The sequence below is a fragment of the Cylas formicarius genome, unplaced genomic scaffold, assembly GCF_029955315.1.
Source record: "Cylas formicarius isolate icCylForm1 unplaced genomic scaffold, icCylForm1.1 PGA_scaffold_10__41_contigs__length_53128322, whole genome shotgun sequence".
In the NCBI taxonomy this organism is placed as follows: Eukaryota; Metazoa; Arthropoda; class Insecta; order Coleoptera; family Brentidae; genus Cylas; species Cylas formicarius.
The window spans coordinates 45,509,247-45,524,099 of NW_026844214.1; the positions used below are offsets into that span (position 1 = coordinate 45,509,247).

Sequence of the window (14,853 nt, forward strand, 5' to 3'; positions counted from 1 at the left end):
CTTAATCGATTCAATCGCATCACAACAAAAATCACGCGTCTTCTTTGTCCACCGTTTCGATCATTTTTCCTAGATTGGGAATTTTACATTTTTAGACACCCTTTACTGCTCGGTTATGCATAAACTTATCGAAGAGGTGATGGGACTGGCGTAGTCAATTTTATTCTCAAACTCATAATTTTTTATATATAAACTAAATTTATAGGTGTATTTTTTACCTGTTCTTTGATAATTGTAAAAATATTTTTAAAAATACGTAACACTCTTTCAAATAAATAGCAAATATCTTTAATTTTACATTTTTTAAGAAGATGCCATGAAAAATACTGATAATTTTTAGAAAAATTACAGAATTTATCAAAACAAGTTAATTGCATGCAAAAAAACAGGATTGATAATTGGCAATACAAGCAATACCCTACAATTTTTCATAGTAATCATATATTGGGGTAACAAAAGCCATAGGAGAAGGAAGAGGGGAAAGAAACTAAAATAATAATGACGACATGTCAAGACCGTTTGACAATTAAAGCATGTTAGGAAACCGTACATATATTTACCGTGGCCTGCTCACAAAAAAAATAAAATTACAAAATACTTGCTTTGTATTTAGAAAGCCCCTTGACATGCTACGTATCATTGAAAATCTCATAACGAGCCGGATAAAATTATTAAAAGATACATTGAAGAAAACACAAGTTTAGTTCGTATATCAAATCGCATCGCAATTTTTTTATTTTTATATGGAACACTCTATATATTTTCTATTTTGACGAAATATCCGTTTCTCCCCATTTCAGAAATATATAGACTGTTGATATTTGCATAAGCTGTTCATGAATTATTTAAGTTAAGTTTAAGACTGAGTACAAAGTACTGAAGAGTACTGAAACATTTATAAAGTCACTCTGTATCTACAAATCCAAGTTAGATATGACATTTTTATTTGTGCCACTTTTGATTTCATAAAAAAAACAGCTTTGGGCAACACGCAACACGAGATAAGCCGTAAAACCATCCAAAATAGGACACAATAAACGATTTGAACTTCAAAACTTCAAAGTACATCACATGTTTTCTTGCAGTTTATTACATTGATCTATAATGTTATTTATTAACTTCTAATGTCTTCAAAAAATATCAATTGAATAAGGAAAAAAAAGCTTTGTATTGTTGGTATGATTTAAACCTGCAATCACAATCTCAAGTAGAAAAATAAGTAAAGAATATAGAAAAAGTCACCCGGCATTCGGCATTTACCAACCCAAAGGTTGTATGATAGCCAAAACGTCAATGGTACAAACAATTCGAACCAAACTACACCTCAGAAACTCACCCCAACAACACGCTTCCTAGACGCATCTTGATCGATTCAATCGCATCACAACAAAAACCACGCGTCTTCCTTGTCCACCGTTTCCATTTTTTTTTTCTAAATCCGCTCAACCCCTTTCACGACATTCCCGATAAATTGCGAGCTATCATTCGGTCCTACGTCATCGATCGCGCCCGCAAAACAAAATTCGAATATACGAAATTTCGCGCGCGTTTTTCGTAAACAAAAAAAAACACGCGCACTGTCTCCCGTATAATTTCGTATTTCCTCCGCGAAGAGCGGCAAACGACTAATAAAACGGCGATAGGCGGCCGGCCCGCCGCCGCGATGCTCGTTTGTCCAATAGAAAATTTTCGGAGCCTTCTTATTGCTCGCGTGGCGGCGGCGCGGCGGCGGCGGATTTTCGGCGCGGTTTTTTCATCTAATCTAGAGTTTTCGTCTTTTTCTTTTCTTCAAAATTTAAAATTAACGCTTAAAAGAAAAAATTCTTAATAAAAATTAAAAAAAAAAAACTAAAATTGTAATGAACATTGCGATAACACACAACTGTTACCTCGGAAACGAGTAGGTGTTTTGTTATTTTTTAAATTTTGTTTAAAAAGTTAAATTTTCATTTTAAAATACAGTGTGTCCAAGATAACGATGTATATCATAACGTGCTGTTGAGGACACTAAAAAATCCCCATCATTTTCGAAAGTACGCAAAACAAAAAAGAAAGTTTGCGCTTTCGTTGCTTTTTTTTCTGTTGTTATTTAAAAAGATATTAAGAATAACGGTCATTCTGTCGTTTCCACTTTTGACAAAACTATACCATGTATTAAATAGTATTTTTTATTGCGAACGCAACGATGTACGACACAATATGATTCTACATTAGACAAACTACTGTATACTTAATTCCCAAACACAAGTGATGAATTGTAATTGTCGAATTTAAAACACTTCTTAACATATCAGTCGTAATGTTTGGAATACTTCAGTCTTCTCAGTTGACCTCAGTCTCAAAAACTCGTTGGTAATAGTATATTATACAAGTGTGGTAAACGGCATTTAAGTGGCTAGTTTATTTTGCACTAGCAAAGCGCAGCGGTGCGAGTGTTTAAAAAAAATCTACTCCCGTCTGTAAAACACCAATCTAACATGCCACGTCAGTTTCGTTTCCCACGAATCCGAGGTACTTCGGACATTTCCGGAATTTTACCGCACGGGTTTGAGAGCAATCGGTTGTTTTCGGATATATTTCCCACGCGTATTGGTGTTGTTTTGCGAAAATGTACCCAAAAACTAACGGTCGTAGAAAAAGTATAGTATGGAACACTTTCGGTAAACTTTTTAACTCACTCGTTTATTAAACACTGGCTCCGCTCCTATCAAATAAACTCTAATATACTATTACCGAACGTGTTGTACTCTATACTTTTTCTACTGAAGTTAGTCAAAGATCGAAAATCAAACAAATATTAAAATTCAAGCACTGCGGTAATATCTCCGAAAACATCCGATTGCTCCCAAACCCGTAAAGTGACGCTTTCCGCACGATAGTGTATTATGCAACAAGTGCGGTAAATGGTATTTGATTCACGAACGTGTTACATACTATACTTTTTCTACGGCCGTTAGTCTTTGGGTACACTTTCGCAAAACAACACGAATACGTTCTTTGACATGACCGTCAGAATTGACAAACGTCAAAATTCAAAATGTGGGAGATATCTCCGAAAACATCCGATTTCTCCCAAATCCGCGCATCCAGACCCGGGTAAATCAGGATAAAATACGGGTAAAATCCCGGAAATGTCCGAAGTGGCTCGGATTCATAGGAAACGAAACTGACGTGGTAAAGTGACGCTGCCTGCACGCTAGATCAGTGGGTAATTAGGTATTTTACAGACGGGAGTAGAAAAAAATTACCAAACGTCTTGTATACTTCGTCTACGCCAGTTAGTTTTTGAGTACATTTTTGCAAAACAACACTATCACATTCGCTGACATGACCGTCAGAATTGACAAACGTCAAAATCCAAGCCGTGCGGTAAAATCTCGGAAAACATCCAATTGCTCCGAAAGAGTCACTTTACGGGTTTGGGAGCAATCGGAGATATTATATTATTAGATAAAAATATCGAGGAGAGTGAAGTCCAGCGAACGAGGAGGCTACAAAACTAGTAATTAAATTTAAAAAATTAAATTACGTTGTCGTTCGAAAAATCTTAACCCACAACGATGTTGATATCTAGATATTTGGTGTACTTTTATTATTTGTTCCCATACTTTCGTCCAACCAAATAATCTTCGGCACTTCCGATATACCATCGTAAAATATTCTTCGCCTATCTTCGCTAGGTCTGACAAATTTTTAATTTCAACTGGTGAAATTTTTGTTTCCTCAAAATAAAATGAGCAGCAATTTCTCGATTAAAGATGTACGTTCTGTTTTTCTGACAGATGTTTCCGGATTTTCAGTAATAGTAATTTTTTTTCATTGTGGGATTTATTTCTGGATAAGATTGGTTTCATAAACGCACCGTACTACTTAAGATTTGTAGATAATCTTCCAAAATTTTTTGGATTCTTTAGGTAGTTATTTAAATATATACTTTAAAGGTGCTATTATAGCATGGGATATAATACTGTAGCATATCGAACTCAGATGAAAAAGCTTATTCCATTTTGAATAGCAAAAAGGAACCAACTGTCAAAAGAAGCAACAACAACGTTAAAAAACGCCATTTATAGTACGTCTCAATCTTCATCGTGCTGACTTTTGCCCACAATTATGGAAGTTACCTGCCGATAATCCATTTTTAAAATAAATAAATAAAAAATACCAAATAACTCATTTTGTAAGTCTCTTTCGCAATCATTTTCAGTAAAATGAACTGAGCAGAAATAGCTTTTATCTGGATTAAGTTTGTCCTCTCTTCTACATCGAACTATCCACTCTTTCTGAATAGTTCAGGATACTAGATCTTTCCCTTTTTCATCAAAATAGTTGTTATTGCACCCATACTTAGCACATGTCGTTCCAGGCATACCTAACTATTTTTTGATGTGACTTATTCCAGTGAAAAAGGAAAAAGAAATGTATTTCTTTCCTTTACTTATATTATTATGTGTAATAGTTTGAGCTAACCTCCTAACTAATAACACCGCTAATAAGCAGCACGAACACAAAACTTTTAAGTCTTTGCTTAAGGTTAAAAATACTGTTTTTTTTTTTCAGTTCTCGCCACTCAAGCAAATACAATTTTAAAGTATTTGTTAAAGCTTAAAAACTCTGTTTTGTCCAAGTTTTTTTTACTAGTTTAAATTATTTTAATTATTCAGAGAACACAAAATACAACGGTTTAGTACGCCTTCAAATACATTGACAGAATACGCAAAAAGCGTTAGAGGACTTCGCTTACGTCACAAGCGACCACGTGCGATCGATAATTTTGGCGAACGTGTGTCTTATGGGATTGGGCAATCCTATTAGGTTTACGATTCTTGGATATAATCTTCTTAAATTACACTAGAAAAACCAATGGCATTAAATATATACAATAAATTCATAGCTAGGTATATTTATACATAATTACATTTTTATTATAAATATCTAAATCTAATTCAGTTTCACTTTCAGAGTCGTCATTGAGATTAATTATTTAAATTTTTCCAGCTTTCAATTGCTATGTTATTAATTACATTTTCATTAAATTTATAACACTGGGGCGAAAAGTAAGAGTAACATTTTCTGTTCTAACTTTTGATTTGAATTAGTTCCACAAATTCTCTATAGAGTTAAACATGCACTGATATGGAATAAATTCAGGGAAATTATATCATACATACTGTTATTTTTGCGCTTTTATGTAAAAGATTGTTTTAAAAACAATTTTCAAAAAGTTCGGCACTTGTATCATCACAATGCAAACTACAATCATTAATATTCTTTGTAGACAACAGCAAGCAGTTTGGGACAAACCTGTCTTCGGACCCAGCATGTATTATGGTGATGCGTTTTCCTTTATTTAAAGGTGGTTTCGTCTGACAGCTTTGAGTGGAATCAACCCATCCTTGGGATACAGTGTCATGTGTATCGAACCATGTTTCATCAAGGTAAATGACGAATCTGTTATCTAATCTATTTCTTGAAGGTAATTAATAATTGGCTTTTGTCTATTTTGCTTCACTTAAATCTCATCTTACAATTGCCTCTACTGAGGGTGGCACCGTTTCTATTTATATTGTTTTTCGTATTGATATAGACAATAATATTTACCTTCTTGTTTCTTTGCGAAAAATCGAGGAAATCCAATTTTTCGAATATATGTGCGCTAGTAAATTTTTTCAAGATCTCCGTAACGGTAGGTGCGCCGTTAGTATCAACGTCACGGGTTTTAATTCAATAACACTCGAGCCGTTTGAACTAGGTGGCTCAATTTTTGCTCATTTTTTACAGTCCGCTAGGTGCACAAGATGTTTGAAAATGCGCGATCTCTACAAGGATTTCGATTGCGTTGCTCATGAATAGACAACGAAAAAGTTTTTTCGGTACCGAGAAAATTTTGGAATTGAAAGAAGCAGAAGATTCGACTCTATAAACTTTTATTCTTGACAATTTTTTGAAAATGTACCGGGTGCGCCGCAAATTCAAAAAAACTGAAAAATGTATCCCCCTATTATTGAAAATAACTGAAAGACAGTGCTCCGGATATAAGTTCGTTTTACATGGCGATATAGCCATCATAAACAGCTAAAACTTTTGTATTTAAGGTTTTCACCTGTTGTACAGGCTGCTCAAGATGTTAAGTGCTATATTCAAAAATGAACAGGTGTCTTAAATTTACAGCTATCAACTTCAGATTTGGCAGAAGGGTAGAAGTCCACACCAGCATTTAATGTATTGAAAAAGCACTTCCCCAAATCTCGCATATTTTTAGAAAATTTTTGAAAATTTTTTTTGATATATTTTGACTTGCAGAAAAAGATTATTTTCTCGAAAAACTTTTAACCCGATCGGGTGATCGGTGTGAAGCAGGAAATGCGGGAGATTGGGGGACCATTTTGTGAAAATTTGTGAAAAATATGGCCAACTGGTTTAAACCGTATTATAGGCCACATCGAGAGCTACAATTTTTGTATTTACGGTTTTCGTCTATCACATGCGCTGAAAATCACCGTCAATCTAGTTATTTTTTGAGAAAACCACTTACTCTATTGGAAAAAATCATGTGCCAGGAAAAATGGGAGATCCAGGGCTATAACCTCTATTTCGAACATTGTTTGAATTATATACAGGGTGTGTCGTTTATGGGAAAAAATATTTAAAACATCCTAAAATTTTCCATTTTTGTGGATAAATTATTGGGGGTATTTGAAAAACTGCTAAAGATGGGATAATTTGATTTGAACATTATAGTAAACTGTGTCGAGAGAGAGTTTCAGGTTTCGTCAATTATACAGGGCGCGCGAGATATTTGAAATAATATCATTCGGCAACACTATTATTTTTTTGAAATACAAAGCTGCTTCCCGCTACGCGTTGCCCCGCCCACCGACGATTTTTGGAAAGCAATCTTGTTAGGTCCGGTGAGTTTGAAAATCACTATGTTTATTCCTTCTCTTAAATTCTCCACTATTAATAATATCTTATCTTGGCGTTTTTGTAAAGAGTTTCTTTTAAAGCTTCTTGTTTAAAAAGTCCTCCACTGATTAAAGTTTCATGCACATTTTTCGCGACCTGTTTTGAATCAAGCGACAAATGATTTCGGCGCGACATTGTCATATTCTCGTAAAATATATTTTTCAAAATGCACAGTAAAAACGATTGTTCAACACTGCCACAAATGGTCACCAGTCAAGAAATACATCAGAAAGGAAGAAATATACCGGGCCTACCCCTACCTTATCATTTAAGTAAAAATATTTTTTTTGTTAATGGCTTTACCCAAAGACAGTAGGTAATAACATCGTTACAGTTTTTTTGGGGAGGGTCCGTCGAAAACCAACACGATAAAGATTGCCACAGACTATACCAATATGTCAGTAAAACTATTTTGACATTTTCTCAACGCCATAATGAGAATTTAATAAAAACCGTTTTTTGTGCTTTAAACAATCGTTCTGTTCCTAGTAAAATATGCTATTTGATACATGGCGTAGTTTTTTCAAGGACCATATGAAAAAGTAAAAGTGACCTTTATTTCTTGGTATCTCTTTAAATAACATCAGCGTATATTCGGAATTTAACCATCTTCGTATCTCTTATGGCGTCTAATATCCTCATGTTAGACGTCCTTATCCCGGACGGACTGTGTAACCGCAAAACCTTTCCTTATAAAATTAAATTATTTATTCAATTAATCTAATGATGTATTAAATAAATTAATTCAACGAATGTCAATATCATGTTTTGATAACAGAATCATAATAAGTTAAAAAATTATGATGAGCGTGTGTATCTTATGTCCTCAATAATGCCTAAGTTTTTTCGTAAGGGGTAACTTTTATAACGGTATGGTTAATTGCTTGACCATACTCCGTTGCGGGACATGCCCGCTAAAAATGCTCAAAATTCTACGTTTTTTTATTAAACGGCACCAGGTGCCAATTATTTTTTTCCAAATCAGGTACAATTAAATTATTTGACGTTTTTCTAAAAAATATAATAGACGAATGTGTCATCTTGTGCGCTAATCATATATGGTAACGAACAACAAAAACATAAAAAAACAAAAAAGTATCTATAATTAAATATATTCGAACAACTATTAAAAGTATGCCATTGAAAACCATAGGTGTCTCATTAAAAATCTTATTTTAATACGCCACTCAGATATTTTTGTATCATTTTCTTGTAAATTCATCATCATAAATGTCCATTTTTTCTAAGTGTCCATTTCCAGGAAAATTTCTATAGTTCTCTATTTTTTTAAGACGTCGAGGGAACAGCATTTTTTTTGTCAAATAAAATCTGATAAAAATTTATTGTCATAGTCTCGACATCGAGTCGACTGGAAAGCTTAAAATAATGAGGTATTTACGAAGTGTTTAAGTAACATGCCTGTAAAAGGATATATCGGTTCCCTTCTATTTTGACACCGGTATGCCGGGCAATAAGATTTACCAATGTAATTACAAATTTAAAAACAATACTAAAGCACAAGAGACGAGATCACTCATTTCCTACCTGTAAAACTAATAATACAAAAAATTAAGACATTCAGAATTTCAATTAAAGAACACCAAAAAATAACCACAAAACGTCCTAGTTTACATACAAGGCAATGTAATTAAAAGAAAATTTTCAGCATAATCAGCCGATTCTAACTAACTTTCTCGTATTTCCGCCATATCTCTCTCTACACTTATCCATCGGTTAATTAGATATATGGATACTAAAGACAACTCTTCAGACATGTATTAAGAACTCCGTATCACTGATGACTAGCATCATACGAAAGTAGCAAATGCAAATTAACGTTGTTAATTTTATTAAGTCTAACCAAAAAAATAGAATGTACAATCGAGGTTATCAAATAAGTTCTTGAAACCAAATTTCGTTTGTTCGATCGAATTTCCATAAATTCCCCAATATAAAAATGTGAAATTAAGTCATAATCAACCCATGGTGACCCAAAATTAGGACAACAGAAAACCTAGCTAACTATAAACCACGATGCTGCGGAGCAGTAAAACTATAAAATTTCGGATTAAAGCGTGGGTAAACATTTCACATACTCAACGCGTACTTACTAAAGAAACGGAAAATCCGAGCCTTATCTAAATCCGGCAGTGTCAATATGAGGCGCATAGTAATCGTCTCACACTGATAACGCGGATTAAAAATTTTATTTTTTGGAATAAAAGTACGCTTGGCGCCTAGAATTGCAGTAAGGGTCACTCAATTTCTTAATAAGTTGCCCAAGAAATCGATTCTTTATAATGAAAAATAAAATAAAACCGCAATATTCAAAATAGCAACCTGTGGACAAGGTTTTTCTGTGCAGCTTCAAGGTTTCGAACTTATTGTTGGCATTTGGTGAATGCCTTGCAATATAAAAACTTTTGCTGACATTTGGTAAGAGCGCGTATATGTTGCGAAACTAGTAAATATTTTACTCACCCGGAAAATTGATGTTCAAATCTACACTTTAATAAATTCCGAACTAGTAATCAATTTTAACGTCCACTAATAGAATAAGTTAATGCTTTAACGTCTTTTTAAAATATTTACATTCCAAAACTCCTCCTGTCAAATTTCATTAGTCAACTAGATTTCTGTAACAAAATTTCAATATTGCTTGCTTTCGATCTTAAAAAAAAAATGGTGGAAAATTTGTCATGTTTGCCACTCTGTTAAAATGGGATAATTTAAAATAGCTGCAATTCTAGTTTTGTGTTGGTCAATTAGCTTTTGTGTCATGTGTAATGTCAAAAATCTTATTTTATTAGAATTTATATAAGATTATTACTGGAATACTGTTTTATTATGGCTTCAGTATATTTTAATAGGTTGTGGTGTCCTGTAGTGCACTGTTCTACCACAAGATATTTTTTGGTATATACTTATTTTTATTTTATTTTTTACTATGATATCCACTCATTTTTCAGGCGTCCACCTAGAAAAATTTTAGCGATAACGAGTTGGCAGTTCTAACGCATTGCCGATCGAGAGATCGCCACCAAGAAACCTAATAGGATTTCTCAATCTCATAAGACATACGTTCGCCAAAATTATCGATCGCACGTGGTCGCTTGTGACGTAAGCGAAGTCCTCTAACGCTTTTTGTGTATTCTGTCATTGCATTTGAAGGTGTATTAAACCGTTGTATTTTGTGATCTTTGAACAATTAAAATAATTTAAACTAGTGAATAGTGCGCTTATGTTTCTGTTAATTGTATTAATGAAAAAAAAAAAACTTGGACAAAACAGTGTTTTTAAGCTTTAACAAATACTTTAAAATTGTATGTGCTTGAGTGGCGAGAACTGAGAAAAACAGTATTTTTAACCTTAAACAAAGACTTAAAAATTTTGTGTTCGTGCTGCTTATTAGCGAAGTCTTTAGTTAGGAGGTAAGCTGAAAATATTACACATAATAATATAGTTAAAGGTAAGAAATACATTTCTTTTACCTTTTTCAGTTAGTTAGCCTAGAACGAGATGTGCCATGTATGGGTGCAATAACAACTATTTTGATGAAAAAGCAAGTTCTCGAAAATGTAGTTTTCATCGCTTTCCCAAAGGGAAACTATTCGGTACGAGTGGATAGTTCGATGTAGAAGAGAGGACAAACTTAATCCAGATAAAAGCTATTTCTGCTCAGTTCATTTTACTGAAAATGATTGCGAAAGAGACTTACAAAATGAGTTATTAGGTATTTTTTTTGTCTTGAATAACACATTAAATTCAGATTTAAATATATGTAGTGATATGTATTTTTTATATTATATACATACGAAGGTACATAGAAATACATATTATTATTTACCTACCACCTATAAATAGTTGTTGCCTAATATATTTTTTGTTTTTTAATATGTTCTGTAATATATCAAAAAATAGGGATTTCTAGTTTATAAGTATTTGTAGATTTTTGTATATTTAAAATGGTAGAATGCCGTAAAACACAAAGTTTTACAAGTAAATCGTTTTGTTGACTAGTTTAATGTATTTATCTGTAACAATACCCTACGCTACTTACCAATAATATTAAATAAGTACTAAAACGATTTAATATTGTCATTAAATGAAAATAACCATTGATTATCCAAACAAAATGCTATATTAGGTACTCAAAATACTCAAAGTCCATCAAAACTCGGGTCAGTTTCAGATTATTTCCATGCATTTACATAGTAAACGCGACAATACAGGACTTCATCTACGTCACAGCCAGCGAGAGTTTTCGCATTACACTTGCGGACAGATTTGGCGGATTAGGCAATCCTATTAGGTTTACGATTCTTGGGTCGCCACCACTGAATATACTCGAATTAGACATGGATCAATGATTGGAAATTAAAAGTTCGGTCGTTACTTCAGCAACTCCGTTTCATTGCTAATAAAACGTGGTAGACCCTATGCAGTTTATATTTCATATAAATATTGCAACGCAGTGCAGTAATTGCAGATGAAACTTTCGCCTCCCAAATAAAATTATAAAAAATGTCAATGCACAATTTGTTTAAAACACTGTGGATCTTACAAAAGTTTAACCAACAGGGAGTATTAGAAATCAAGCCAATTAAAAATTTGTTTAAAAAACTATTTCTCAATGTTAAAAATAAATGAGCCCAAAATGTAAGAGAATTGCAAAGAAATTAATTTTGGAGAACGCGTAAATTAATATATGTATATTCGATTTTAAGCAGCACTTCAAAAGATTCTCACTTTTTCGTTCCCTTTTAATTAGGAGATTATGGATTCTCCTTATAAAGTGCTTAAAATATTTTCCAATTTTGCCATTTAACACTAACCAACACTAAAAGTTATCGTTTATTGTATAAAAAATTAAAAAACTAACCAAAATGAACAAACTCATTTTGCGCAAAAAACTGTGCCTACCATCAAAAAATTACCAGCTATTTGTTAAAAAAATGCATATAGAAATCATATCCTGCCCACAGGGCTTAAAAAATTGTATAGTGCTGGAATCTGAATGGACAAAAGCAATCGTGTGTCCACCGTCACAAATTGGAAAAACTTGCCGCATGCTTTTATAAAATAGTTTAATGACAAAATATATTTACAGCACTATTTACAAAATTCATTTTCTAAATGTACCGACCAGCAAATTATTCTTATTAGTACAACTGGGCGGCTGTAGTTTGCCCAAACTGACTTCATAACCACAGCTTTCGGCGTGTAACTTTCTGTCTGTATCAATAATGTCCATGCACCGATATCCTTGCTCAGTTTTGGCATTGTCTTTGTCGTGAGTTTGATCTGCCGCGTGTGCCAGGTCAAAGTAGCTATACTCACGCCCACTAAATAATTCTTGGTACGCGGCACTACGTGGATAAGTTAACTCGTGACACTGTTTTATACCACCATAACAACAAGGGCAGCATAAGAAATCCGCTTTGTTTCTGATGCACATTTGCAGCACCAAGTCAGTTGCTACCCCGCATGCATGCAACGCCACTCCCAAATCAAATGTACCCACAAAATAATCCAGATTCGATTGAACTACAGTCACATTTGGGAGTTTCAAATCACTTAGAGTCTCTCTGGCCCGTACTAGAGACCTCTCTTTGTTTTCCACCAAAACAATGTGGCAGTGTGGTAATAAAACAGCCAAGAGTATACCTAAATGTCCACTTCCACTGCAAAAATCCACAATTCTATAGTTTTTCTCTGAAACTATATGCATTGCCGCCTTCGCCATACTTTCCAACTGTTCACATTTTCTATCAGCTCGGCTCTGTGGCAGGGAGCCACCTTTTGGGTTGGCTGCCAAAGGGATATCGTTCCAATTAAATTTGATGCTGTGTCCAGGAGATAGAACATCATTTCTTATGCCATTTTTTATTTTTTCTACCAACTTAAAAGCGTCGTCGATTTTATACTGCTTTGTGTGCTTCTCTGCATTATCTCTAATGAAATCAGCCTTATACAGACTGCCACAGGTGACACTAGGAACAATTATTTGTATTTTATCAGTAGCCAAGTTACATTCCCCATTTACTTTGGGGAAATTATGCTCTAACCTTAACCTATCCAACCAACCAATGATATGAGGTATTTTCGAATTTATTTTTGAAAAATCAATAGACCTTGCAATCAGTTCAAAACAGGGATATAAAATAGCATCGGCTAGTGTTATATATGGTCCCTCAGAAAAGTTGTGATAAATTTTCAAATGCTCTTTAGGAACAGAACTCTGTAAACTTTGATTGTTCTGTTCATTTCGTGCTATTTTGTAAATGTTATGTATTCTTACTGGCTTGGCTAGATGACACTCATATTTTACCACATTTTCAGGTAAATACACCAAATTGCTGTCCGGCCTAGGACTGGCTAAAATATCTTCCACGCTTTTCATCATGTCTATTTCACAAAATTTTGTCCAGACAGAGCTTTCGGCACAAGCGACAAGGCAAGATTCACGAAATCCTAACCACAATCTTACATTTTCATTGTCTGCAAATTTGACTACTTGGCGGGCTACAGAGCACATACCGGAAATGACATAGCTGTCCAAAACCAACACTGGCCACGTACACAAATTTGTAACTCCTGGAAAATCATTTAATATATCCAAAACATAATCTGACAAGCACAATTCAATCAGCGGCTCCACAGGTTTGATGTTTACTAACCTCGCTTTCAACTGCAAATCTCTTGGTTGAACTATTCGATATAGGAACAAGATAACAAAGGTTCTAGTATTCACAAAGAATTTACCAACTTCATGCCAGATGTTAATATATAAACACGCCATTTTTACTATACACAATTCGCCAACTGTCTTTGTACTCTCTGGAGCATTCGTTTATTCAATACTTTCTTCCTAGAGAAAACACAAATTACTGAAACTGCACTTAACCCAAACATCGATGCCTCAAAGCGCCAAAAAGATTGTTCGTCATAATATGCAGTCCTATCGCAGCTTCTCGTCACATAGTCTCCGTTGGCACACTTTAATATTTCTTTGTATTTAGTATGAATGCATACACCCAAAGTTTTGCTGCGTAACTCAAACGGTGTACAAGGCTCGCAATCCTTTACCACTTCGTACGACTCCTTCTCCCAACAAGTCGAATTTTGTTCCACTATAAATGAGCGTCTCTTAGAGGAGATTCTCTCGTTGTCCGTCCAGTGAGATTCCACTATTAAAATGACGATCGTTAATCTAGAAATGATTGTAATCAGAACTCAATTTTTTATCTACCGTTTCCCTTACATCCCCAGAAGTGTGATACCCAGTAGCATTCGCTTTTTGGGGCACGACTCTATCATTTTGTAAATTTAAATAAAAATGATGAAATAACGTGTTTAATACTATAATTATCACTTGTCAAATATAAGTTTAAGGTTAGGGCCATACGATCTAGTAATTGGTCTATGGTGTCCTTTTAAGATAGAGGTGGGAGTATACGTTTCATATTTCGCAGAATATCGAAATATTGAAATGACTTATTTACAATGTTCTGCGTCTGTTTCAAAAGAATTTCACACGAATTTTTGTTGTTTAAAAATAGCTTTCTCAACGTTACAGCAATAAAACACATCGGTACGTGCAAAATGAATTTATTAAACAGCTAATAAATAAAAAATAAGTTATTTTATAAATTAACGTCAGTTCACAACCGTTACGAGATCAGTCAAGTGCTAGAGTCGTCTCTCTCCTAGTGCCAACGAACAGCCCTGCTAGAGTCTACCTAGCACTTCTTCTAGCGGAAACGACGTGTCTTTCAGATGTCTCTTTCTAATTTGCCTCCTTACTCTGCGTAAATATTTCAGGTCGGTAGTAAACAGGCTCCTGATGGTTGGGTTTTGCTGAATAAGCTCCGGCAAAACCGACTC

General features: G+C 34.1%; 3 protein-coding genes across 3 annotated transcripts in view; all 3 read right to left on the reverse strand.

The window, feature by feature from the left end:
• Nucleotides 1-1,612, reverse strand: part of LOC132696212 (thrombospondin type-1 domain-containing protein 4) — a 265,404-nt gene extending 263,792 nt beyond the window's left edge. Inside the window, exon 1 of the mRNA XM_060660924.1 lies at nt 1,337-1,612. Coding sequence (XP_060516907.1) covers nt 1,337-1,362 — 26 coding nt within the window. The 5' untranslated portion in view covers nt 1,363-1,612. The remainder of the gene's footprint in view (nt 1-1,336) is intronic.
• A 10,286-nt stretch (nt 1,613-11,898) lies between these two features.
• On the reverse strand, nt 11,899-13,768 carry LOC132698051 (glutathione S-transferase C-terminal domain-containing protein homolog). The gene has a single exon (XM_060663900.1). The coding sequence runs from the start codon at nt 13,766-13,768 to the stop codon at nt 12,092-12,094; it is 1,677 nt and encodes a 558-aa protein (XP_060519883.1). The 3' UTR covers nt 11,899-12,091.
• A 5-nt stretch (nt 13,769-13,773) lies between these two features.
• Nucleotides 13,774-14,366, reverse strand: LOC132698059 (protein JTB). Its single transcript, XM_060663911.1, has 2 exons — nt 14,231-14,366; nt 13,774-14,179 (listed from the first exon to the last, which is right to left on the reverse strand). The coding sequence occupies exons 1-2, from the start codon at nt 14,284-14,286 to the stop codon at nt 13,774-13,776; spliced, it is 462 nt and encodes a 153-aa protein (XP_060519894.1). The 5' UTR covers nt 14,287-14,366.
• Nucleotides 14,367-14,853: the final 487 nt, after the last annotated feature.